This window comes from Camponotus floridanus, unplaced genomic scaffold (genome assembly GCF_003227725.1).
Source record: "Camponotus floridanus strain SB8 unplaced genomic scaffold, Cflo_v7.5 scaffold13, whole genome shotgun sequence".
Lineage (NCBI taxonomy): Eukaryota > Metazoa > Arthropoda > Insecta > Hymenoptera > Formicidae > Camponotus > Camponotus floridanus.
This window is the reverse complement of record NW_020229248.1, coordinates 668273-680637: the sequence shown is the minus strand read 5'-3', so window position 1 is coordinate 680637 and position 12365 is coordinate 668273. Positions and strand designations below refer to the sequence as shown.

General features: G+C 30.6%; 1 protein-coding gene across 4 annotated transcripts in view; it reads right to left on the bottom strand.

Moving 5' to 3' along the window:
• Positions 1–12365, bottom strand: part of LOC105249375 (polypeptide N-acetylgalactosaminyltransferase 2) — a 216551-nt gene that overhangs the window by 178197 nt on the left and 25989 nt on the right. For 2 of the 4 annotated variants that reach the window (XM_025406036.1, XM_025406035.1), the window contains exon 1: positions 10972–11222. The exons of 1 other annotated variant lie outside the window; for it this stretch is intronic. In XM_025406036.1, the coding sequence (XP_025261821.1) occupies positions 10972–11061 (90 nt within the window). In that variant the 5' untranslated portion in view covers positions 11062–11222. Of the gene's footprint in view, positions 1–10971; positions 11223–12365 lie in introns of those variants that run through there. One more of the 4 variants, XM_025406037.1, reaches the window with a different exon arrangement.

Here is a 12365-nt window from a genome sequence, read left to right as displayed (position 1 = left end):
TAGCAATAGATTTGTCAGAATGGAATTTATGTGCAAAGTATCGTAAACACGAATAAAATAATTCAACATCAAGTTATTCATGAATAATGGCATAGATATTTCTTGCTTTTCATTAAATAGTGAAAATTTTTTTTGTATCGATAGTAACTTTATTAAGCAGTTCCGGAAAAATGTTCCGTATTGGAAAATTCTTCTTAAAATTGAAGAAGGTTATCCGAAGATGAAAATTTCATATATAATGTATATAATATAATATAAAAATTCTCCGAAAATCTCAGGATTTCACGATTTGATCTGCTATCGTCCCGTTTTATTTTTTACTTGACTCCGGCCATAGACATCGCATTCCACTGGACAGAATATCTCGCATATCCGATATTGCGATACAGATGCATGTGCATGTCGTAAGATACACGTGCATACCTATCAATGACAGTAGGAAGCGCGCATACGGACACCGCGAGAATTGGGTCATCAAAATGGTACTTATTTCAAACCGGTCCTCGAGAGCGGATCACCCCTATTTTATGGACACCTGTGTGCACGCACACGTGACACGCACACACAATCGCGGGACTGTGCGACGTGTTGAGAAGAGACCGGGATACCTCAAATTTGCCATTATTATTGATCGTACGACTTGCATTCGAATAATTTTACGTACGCAATACCGGCGAATTTTGAATTGCGAGCCGATCGAATAAGTTCGTAATGATTGTTACATCGGGAAAATACGTCGTATTATTTTTCATTTTTTTTTTATTCAAGTCTTTATTTAGTCGAGTCTTTATTAGTCTTTATTTTAAAAAAAGATGAAATATTTGTTCAAGATTTTTATATATTGTTATATGATAATCCAGAAAGTAATTACGAATTTTTGCTCGAAAAATTAAACGTCCATAAAAATTTCCTTTCATCAAGATAAATTTATTTTTAATCTTTTCGAAATCTCCCGGATTACATTTATAACGTCGGTTCGGATTTTCCAATGACGGAAATCAACCGGGTGGTGTCGATTTTCGCACCGCTGAGCATTACGTCGCGCCAGTATACAAGTGACATTGCATTTCACCGACGCGTTTTGCTCACTGCAAGCCTCGAAATCTGTACGTGTACGCGAAATAACGAATGTCGTTTGCTACATGTGTTCACGAGTTACACGCATTTTTGTCCCGTAAATAAGGCACAGTTCCGTTGAAAGCAATGTTGATAATCACCGTGCTTTTATTATGTTATGAGAGAACGCGACGAGCATTATTTGTTTGCTGTGGTAGAGAATGCATAACATACATGATAAGGATGCGTAATATATAATTTGTCTTTATAAATTTTAATATATACAATGACTGTTTTTCTTCGATTTTAAAATTTTTATGAATCCATATTTTAATTCGCGAGATTTTTAGATTTCTCCGAATTGATTTGCATTTTTTTATAAAAAGATTCCAAAATTGTAATTGCACAGAAAGGAGCTCTATAAAAAATTGACTATGTTAAATAAATCGCTAAATTCAGTCAACTATTTATTGTCTTAATTATAAAACTAAACATTTCGAAAAAGAGAAATAAGAAGGGGGAAAAAGAGATTTTCGATATTCCATTAGAAATTTATTTATTAATATAATAGTATATAGAAAGTTATTATCGATTAGATAATATAAATTTATTTGCGAGAATAAAATAGAAGTTTGTGTTTTGCTCGCAATTCAATAAATGGAGCGAAATATAGTTTATAACTTGCAGATATCCAATATCGAAAGCCAATTACTGAATATCAATTTGTTGAACGATAAATAGTATGGCTGAAAAACCAGATTACTGTTTCATATCGTAAATAGCATGAATAAATACCAATTAACTGAAATATGTATGAAACGATGATAAAACCGATAAATAAGCTCGCCTGATTAGCTAAGGTAAAATTTATCAATTGCTGTTTAATCTGACATGAGTAACACATTTTGTGTGTGATTGACGTGTATGTATTTGCACACACGCATATACATATGTCTACTCACATGCATACATATATATTCCGTATAATTGGAAAAAATTTAAAATTATGCACACATACGATAAAATAAGGAAACACATATTATACATGTACATAATATCAATAAACTAATTATTCAAAGAATTAATAAAATTCAGAAAAGCAACGTCCGAGAGTGAAACCACGAATCTAAAATTTGCACGATGAAATTTTCCTTAAACGAAGGTAGGATAAAATCATAAATTGAGGAGAAGCTATTATGTTAAACTTTCCTCACATCCTTCTACACACGACAGATCAGTATATTATGCAATGTTGATAATTACACAAATCGAATTACTCGCCTGCTCTACATTTACTCATCGCGATCATTAACATCTCCCGTTGGTGGTAATGTAATATGGCGGATGTAACATCCAACGCGAACAAAGCGTGAGAACGTGTACGGGATATATCTTCTTGAAACTTACAAATCAAGAAGAATTGCGATGGTAATATCGTTTGCTATATTAGGATGAGCTTCTCTCATTTGTGTAACATATGTTTCTTTAATAAAAGTTGGCCCAATTATTTTTTAATACAATAGCAATTTTATACTCAAATTTTCCAACGCGATCAATAATAGAAGAAACGACGATGCTCCATGCTTTCATTCTTATTCGCAATGTGAAGTAAATGGAACTATTTGCATATAATAAGATCGAGAAGAGAGAGAAAAGGGCCGCGTTATAAGGAACTTATATGAAAATGTGCCATTTCGTTGAAATATCGCGATGCGTTTCGTCGAAGAAGCACGACGATGATGATTCGATCGTTCCTTTAAATATTAGATGGTATCTGCGTTAGAAGCCATTTTTCTAATGCCTCAATTTTATCTCAAGCGAAATGAAGTAAAAATTTAAAATATATGTTAAATTCAAGAAAAAAGCTACGTTTTTAAATAATTAAATTATACTTTGACATATCGCGATAAGCATAAAATAACGTAACGTTCACGCAGAACAGTATTAAGTTAATATGAAAAAGATCGAAATGTCTCTCTCTGAAAAATTATGCGTGTGACAAGATGAGATATACACGATCGGAGTTCAACCGTCTCCCTGTGTCAGGCAATAAACGGACGTCGTGTCGAAATCTGAATTCCAAAATGTACACACACACACACACACACACACACACACCCTCGTGTACACGTGCACGGATTCCAGCGGCGCGATTGTGTAAAACGAGCCGCGTTTCGGTACGCTATCCTTACTTGAGTTTGCGACGCTCGCCATACGAGCAACTACGCGTGATACTCCAAACAACTGATGATTTAATCAACTCCGCTACGAAAGCAGTACTCGACGGCGCTTCGATTGCGGCCGCCGTGCTTAACGACCGAATCGTTTCCTGCAGGTTAACGCGATTAGTTCGCCCCATTAGCGCGTTCGCGTTTAAGCGCCGCGTCGCGTCGCCGATTACAGGAACGAGGGAGGTCAGTCACCGAACACGGATGCTTCTCTCCTCTCTCTGTCTCTGTCTCTTTCTCTCTTTCTCTATCGTGCTCTCCGTAAAACTACTCGATTTTATAACTATTGCCTGACGAAAAAATATTCCCATCCGAGAGGGACTTCGCACGATGAATTTTCCTGCGCCCCGTGATAAGTGCACGGATTCCACCGTCGTCGCGTAAATGTCCCGGCGAAATTTATAGCGTTCAAGAATATTCCCTTTAAACGACGAGATTTCGGCGATTCCGCAGTTTCGAGCCGACCAACGGGAGATCGTATGAATATAAAATATTGCTCATTATTATTATTATATATCTGAATAATGTTATATATTTAAGTGATATTCTCTTAATTATTGTTTATGATTCAACAGCTATGGAAATGAAATCGACAAATGTATAAATGAAAATTCGACATCCGATATAATCGAGATCGATTCGTGTTGAATACTCGATTACATTGATTTGTTTAATCACGAACGATTAGCGGCGATTAATAGCTGTTAGAGGTGGGAGGATTACGATCTGCGGTCTCCGTCATTCGGGAAATGTAATTCGGTGATGTAAAGTCGTTTGCGAAATCAATAGTCGGTCGGTGATTGATAAATGCCTTTCGAATTTCTTTTAACATGTTACGTATATATGCCCAATGCCAAGTGAAATATTATAAATCACGATTTCATCGACGCAATATTGCCCTAGATGCGTTTACTTAAACAAGTTTGTTAGATCGTGCATTAATCAAAGACTGAGATTAATGTGTAAATATAACACTGTTACTCCAATGATAGCGCTTAGCAAAAAGGTCAACAAGTTCATCAAACATCGAGAATTCCCACTTCAACTGCATTTGCTATTCGATTTCATTGAAACATTAATTGCTGCGAAAATACAATTATTCAATGGTAGATGAAGAGATAATTCGTTTTTTCTCAATTGTTTTAATAATTATTTATTTAAAAAAATTGAATTTTATTCTTTTATTTAAGCTAACAGAAAAATACAGCAGTGGAATAAAAAGAATTTTTCTTATAGTATGTGATAAAAGTTATAAATAAAAATATATCAACAAAATATTTTTAATCAGAAATGCTTGTAATATTTAAGTTTATATATATATGAGAGTATTACTTTTCAATAAAGTATTTTTTAAATAAAGTTAGCCAAACAAATTGCTCTAAGATGATTCGTTGAACGTAAATAAAATTGTTATAATAAATTCAATTATGTCATCAAATAGAAATCTACAATGTTTGATGTACTTATTAATCTTTCCGCTGAAAGCAATAGCATATAAGGAATGTAACCACAATTGCATTAAAGCTGCAGGGAATAATAAAAACTTAAGCAAGAAAAATTAAATTGGCGAGATGCACATTCTGAGATAATATTATTCAGTAAGTAATAGTATTGTTGAATGAAAGGAATAAAAGAAAATATGAAGCAATCCCTTAGGAAAAACAGAGAATCTAAATGAAAGTTACAATATCTTGATCGATTTTCCGCGGCCTTCAACAACAAATAGACTTTAAAAAAACGCTGCATTATTCGTTTATATTATCTGCGTTATTCGTTTCACTCTCATTATTTTTTTTCGCGTCTAATTGTAAGATAAATTGATATATAATAATAAAAAAGATCGGACTGCGTCGATTTTCCATAAAGATGCACAATTCAAAATTTATTTGGCGAAAAGCAAGCGCATAATATTACATGTCACAAAACTCGAATCCATTCGTTTTCCATTATATTACATACATATTTGAAACAATACAAATGACAAGTAAATAAAACTGCATGTAGCTTGGTTTTAGTTTATTTAACGAATTGAAAGTATCAATGTGTTGCAAGTTGCAATATCATTAAAATAAAATGGCTTGATATTCACAATTTAATGCATTTACCTCCACAAGTATATCACTGAACGAAATGCTCGGATATTATACCATCTGCATACTACATATATTTATATTTGAATGTGAATACAGTTGTCTTCATGAATGAAATGAATGAATATATATATATATATATATATATATATATATATATATGCTTCCTTACAAATGATTACTTGATTTCGCGTTGCTGGTTAAGTTTAACGGCTAAATTATTTCGACATATAAATCAAATGACTGAATGGTAAAATAAATCTATCTTTATTGTAATATTCGCGCTTTATATGAGTTTATAATTTAAAAGATATTCTGAATTAAAAAAGTTAAGTTTTCAAAATTACTTAAAAGTTTGTCTATAAAAGACAGATACTCGCTAACATCCGAGAAAATGACAACAAAAAATGCGCATATGTTCAGATTCTATACTTTATTTAATATTTGCAGCTCTAAAATATGGGACATTATCGAAAATTGCACATGTATACAAGTGCGGGAGTCCATTCAGATAATAAAATGAACATACATGTCAATCTTTGAATCGTGTTTCGGTCGCGATAAATAATTTTGCATATTAGAGCGATTTTTTGCCATAAATACGCGTTGCTCTTGCGAAAGAGAATCTCGATTTTCGAGGTGATCGACCGTTTTGGCCGACGTACAAGTAAAATATCACAGTCAAGAAGTGGTCGAATCTTTCATAATGCGTGCCAAATTTTAATGAGCACACTTGGCACCCGAAGCAACTCCTTTAATAAAATTGATTTAAAATAGATTTGGAATTATCCTTTAGAATTAGTCTAAAAGACACTCGCATACATGTGCATCTTTGATAAGTCATTTATTTCATAGCTCTTATTCCCCTTTCAGAGTGATATTATAATCTGAAATATTATGCGCAAACATAAAATCAACGTAATTAGTTCGTATATATCTTTGAAACGTAGAAGGGCGTGAAATCTGAAGCGATAACGCGTTCTCTTATAGATTAAGTAATTTGGAGCAACTTCTCATAATTACGTAACTCGCTGATGCAAATTAAGACATAACTCCGCATACTTATTTGTAACTCTAATCTATTCTAATCTAATCTAATCTAATCTAAGATGGCGATTTCGCGTTACAGACAAGACGGGCTTGTAAATTAAAGCGTATAAATTTCATTATATGCGCGGCACATTGCTAATTATTCACACGACATTTCTGGTTTTAATTGACAAATTGCGATCCAAATTTTGCATGAATGTAACAACTGCGATTATCATCCTTTCCCAGTCTCCTAATCATAATGTACAAACATATATCTAATATTCCAAAAAATAGATACATTCGTGTGCGTATTAATATTGCAGTGCAAGGAAAATATTTCACGCCGTTGTAATAAATGGTATACATATTTAATAATGAAGCGATTAAATATAAAGGCACTATATAATTATGCATGTGGTATTAATTTACCGAAATTTTGGCCGAATTCGATTTAACCGAATCGATAATTCATACATGCGTACATCTATATATATTTATATAAATATATATATATATATATATATCTTTTTATTAAAATTCGACGAGCTGTAAATTGCACCAGAAAATCGCGGTAGCCCGAGTTTGTCCGATGAAGCGTCCGCATTTTACGGTAGCACGAACGTACGTGTCGCACGCGATCACGCGAGAGTAGTCAATCGGAACAGGTGCCACGACAGAGGCCGTCGCACTCTGTCATTATTCACGTCACATTAAGCATTTATTATGTTTAACGTTACATTTACCTCGGGTTTCGTTCGTTTCTAGAGTTCGATGTAACATGCGAACGTCACTCGAATCACGTCGAATACCATAGACTTACGTATTTAAATAAAGTTTCGTCGCGATCGATTTCAAACGCGTCGTTAATACTCTCACTTCAATAATGCAGCATTTCTGTTCATCGATTTTGCTTGCTTCTAATTTAGAGTATATACGCACTGTATGTAACGTATGTGAATATTTTCAAATATATATATGTTTTATTTAACAAATATATTGGACAAATTCGACATATTTTAATTTTGCACGTTTAATTTTTTGAATATTTTGATTGGATTTACAAACAAAAAATATGTACACTCGAAAAATTGATAAATATACATACAATTATATCATAAAACGTAGCTATATATTTTTCTACTAAATTTTTTGCTGTGGTTTGCATGTAATTTTTTAAAGTATTTCTATATTTATGGGATTTGTATATTCCCAGATGATTTTAATATATGTTTAAAGATATCATGCACGATTTGCGTAGATTTGCTGCAACTTGTCACTTTGCATATATTCTATTTTTTTAAATCATAAAATAATTTTTACTTTAGTACTTGTTTAAATTTCTGATATAATTGTAGTAAATTTTTCAGATAAAAAAAAAAGAAAAGATTCTCTCTATATATATTTGATATTAATTCCGGATTATTAAATTAATAATTATTTTATTATTATTGTATTATTATTTATATTAAAATAATGTTTTCTTTGGATAAATACTTTGGAAACGTTTTACGTATTTTTTTATTTATAAATCCTTGTTTTAAAAATGCAATATAAAATTGCAATTAATAATATTGATTTTTGCTATAATATACAATGATTTTCTTAAATTAAAAAAAAATTGAATTTTAATTCATAGAAATGTTACGATAATAAATGATAGTGAGAAAATTATAAATAATTATTTTACTATAATAATTATTTCTATTCTCAGTTTTCTCTGGCGTTAATAATATAAATAGTGTCAAACTTTTTTTTTATAATTTTTATTTCCGCTCCTGCCGATGCGCCAAATAAGAATAAATGCCAAAAAATCAAAGCAGCCTGAATAAGAAATATGTCTAATTGTAAATCTAAAACAAGCTGTCTTAAATTGAATCATAAATTGAATTGAAGCAAAAAATATCATTGAAGATCATCATTATACGCAATAAGAAAGTTCATGGCTGCTGAATATGTAAGTAAACATGTTATTTCATACTTTCGACATGTGATATGTAAACAACTGAAAAAGTATACTTTGTTTTAGTTTTTATATCTCTGCGTGTTAAATGTGGGGAAACCCGAGTGTGTCTTTTTTAGAGAGATTAGAGATAAGATAACGCGAGAAGGACGCGAAATATTCGAGAGTCAATGAAATTCGAGAGTTTTATTGGATCGTGAATCAAACGACTATGATTATGGATTATCGATTGAGTTTGTGGATTATTTAGTTCAGTAGTTCGCGAAGAATTTAACTCAGAAAATTCAGGACGATATCAAGATATCTTCGCGGGGTATAATAAATGTATGATTCCCCAAAATCTGATTTCTTCTACTATGCAAATAAAATTATATATTTACAATATATGTAATAAAAATATTCAATTTCATAATAAAATAAAAAAATAGAAAATTTTCATTAAGCTACTTATATCATAATTTTGTTTAAGTTTGCTAGTAAATTATTTAAACAATTATTAATATCAAATTATTAAATAATAATTCTCTCAGCATATTTTAATGTTATTATATAATTTTCAGCACGTTTTAATACACGATTTAGTGTATTAAATAATAATATTAAAACATGCGCGATTTAGCGCATTCCGGTTTCAATGCATTATTATAATTATTGAATTAATCATAATATTTAATTTAATTCATAATATATCAAGAATTATATTATATCTATATTAAATTGCACTAGTTATAATAATTTTAAAGGATTTAATGATTTAGTGCCTGTGTTTGTGGATTAATTCGTTTATCAAATCGTATGTAATGTGATCAAATCTCTAAAGAACTCAGAGGAGCAAAAAATTGAGATTTACAGAGATTGAGATTTAATTTGACGATGGTAAGATAAAGATATATGGTGAGACAATCAATCTTTTTTCCTCTTACATTAATTATCAGATTAAATATTTCGTGATATTATTTCGTGGAATGCGGATGTTGATCACGTAATGAGGTCAACATGCCACATGGGATATTAAAATATAATCACAAGTACTGCTTATTTTTATATAAATGAAAAAACCATGCAGAATGTTTCTAAAATGTTTTTCAAAAGAAAACACTATTTCTATCAATAAATAATAATATGCAATAATAATTTAATAATCTCGAATTAATATCAGGGAGAATCTGTTTTTCTTTACTAAAGGAAAGATTTACTACGATAATTTATCGAAAATCTAGCAAACAATCAAAATTATAGAAGTTATTTTATAACTCTTGCAGAAAATATAATATATGAAAACTAACTATGATGCGTAATTATTATAATTTATTTAAAATACAGCCGCAGAGAATTTACGTAATCGTGCTTGCTCAGCATGATAATAATATGCAATAATAATTTAATAATTCAGAATTAAAATGTGTCAATAGAATCTGTTTTCCTTTTTCTTTCGAAAAGTTTATTATGATAATATATAACAAATCTCAACAAATATTATAGAAATTATTTCATGCTTTGCAAAAATACAATACTGAAAACTGATCATGTGATACGTAATTATTATAATTTATTTAAAATACAGCCGCAGCAAATTTACGCAACCGTGTTCACTCAGCATGATAATGTGATAGTAATTTAATAATCCGAAATTAATGTCATATAAAATCTGTTTTTTTATTCGAAAAATTTATTACGATAATATATAAAAAATCTAGACAAATACTGTAGAAATTATTTTATGATTTATAAAAATATGTAAGAATAATATGAATATATAAAAATACATAACTGACAAGCCGTAGTAAAATGCAACTGTGCTTGTTCAGCATATTATATCTTTAAACACATGTTAATATTATCTGGAAAATGCAAATCGCAGAAGCGTGAATATAGAATAAATATAGAATTTAAACAAAAATTACATGTCCAAACTACAGCCAAAAATTTAATAGAAAAATATGTATCTTTTACATACATATATGTATATGTATATATTTATCAATTTTCGAGTGCGCATGTTTTGTTTATTTTTGCACATCCAATCAAAATATTTGTGAAAAATTAAAATATGCCGAATTTATCTAATTTACTTGTAAAAAAATTAAAATATATATATTTGAAAATATATATTATATATTATAATGCATATATGTATAAATGTATGTATGTATTATTAAATGTATGTATGTATATTATTAAATGTATGCATATTATTAAACGAAAATGTTAGAAATAACGTATCGCCATTTAAAACTTGGCGCCATTGAAAAATTTAAATTCAAAAATGTTTCGGAATATCGCTTTACTTCATTGTTCCACACTCATGTTTCTTGATGTAAAACTTTTAAAGACAATTAATCTCACATACCTTCTGTATATTATGAATAAATGTAAGATTTTCGGTAATAACGTTATGGGAAATTATCGAGTGCAACAACTAAACAAGTAACAGATAACCTCAACTAGATGCGAACAATATATCTCATGTCTCTACAGAAAGTATGTAAGGTCTCTTTTGTATGTTACAAATATTATATCGATATAGCATCATTTTCGACATTAATCGACTCTATTTAAAGCCTTTGTATTTTATGATCAACTGACAATGAATTATGCGTCTTACCTTGGTATCTCTGGTCGTGTGATAGTAGTAAACAAAGGCGAACATCCACGCGCATGACAGGAGCAACGCGATCTTGACATTCCGCCGCATGACTGATCCGGATTTGCGTATCAGGGCTTTCGTCCGCCCGGCTGACCTCCTCGATGCGTCCCTTCACCGCAAACCTTCGTCCTTTTCTCTCACGAAACAGAGCACGTTCATCCGCGAACACGTACTACACCACAAAATACTACTAACGTACGTACCGGCAGCCGAAGCCATACTGCCGAGAACGGTCGAGAATGGCGACTGTAATGCTCCTCGCTTATCCAGCGCCATCTGTCGGCGGCGCGCCAAATCGGATTCAGTCGCGCGTCGCGCGCCGAAGGGCGCCAGATTTCAGACAAATTATTAGATAGAATGCATAAAATAGCGATGAGGTATTATCAAAGATCGGGCCAATTATGAGCAAATCTTCAATTAATTTCGGATTTGATCGCCCCGGAGATAATTAAAAAACAATGACATTATCAATTGTTTTGATTGCATCAAAAATAATAAACACGAACATTTTATCATATCAAAACACTATTTTATTATCAATTTATCATCTGAAATGTGAAATAATACAAAATTCATCACAAAATTTTCATATCGAACGATTAATTTTATAATATTTATCAATTATTGACTTTCAATTATAAAAATTATTGAACATTATATAATGCAAATAAATCGCGATAAAAAAAGTCATCAATATAGTTATCAATTTTATCTCTTAATTAATAAAAAAAAAAGTATTTGGATTACATTTTGATTTTGAAGAAAATTTGATATGAAAAGGCAAACTCTGATATAAACCAATGATCAAATAAAATAATAATTGCGATTATATATAAGATAAAATATTTCTATTCGCGGATAATTTGATGATAATAATTTAATCATAATAAGACCAGATTGAAATCATTCAAGCCGATTAATATCTGACAAATAGAAGAACAGTATTAAAAATAAAGGGCAACTTTAATGTATATTGTTTTATGTCGGATTTTGGTTTTATGGGATTAATCCGCGAAAGAAAGTTAAGCGATCTATTGAACATCAAGGGTCTTGCTTTAAAATGGAACGAATCTTAAATCTTTTGGATTGCTCCCAATAGCAATGATTTCAACGTTTCAGTGAATCAACGACAATTATCGTCATCATCTTCAATTCACAAGAAATTTATGGAAGAAAATTTTCTTTCATAAATTTCTTATTCACAGAAATATCTTTTGATTAAAAAATAGATGATTATAACTATTCTTATGGAAATGTGATTACATGATAACTAGTATATTTAAGGATAATGAAACATATGCATTTATCGCTTATCAAATGTACAATAATTCTCGGATATCAACTATTCGAAA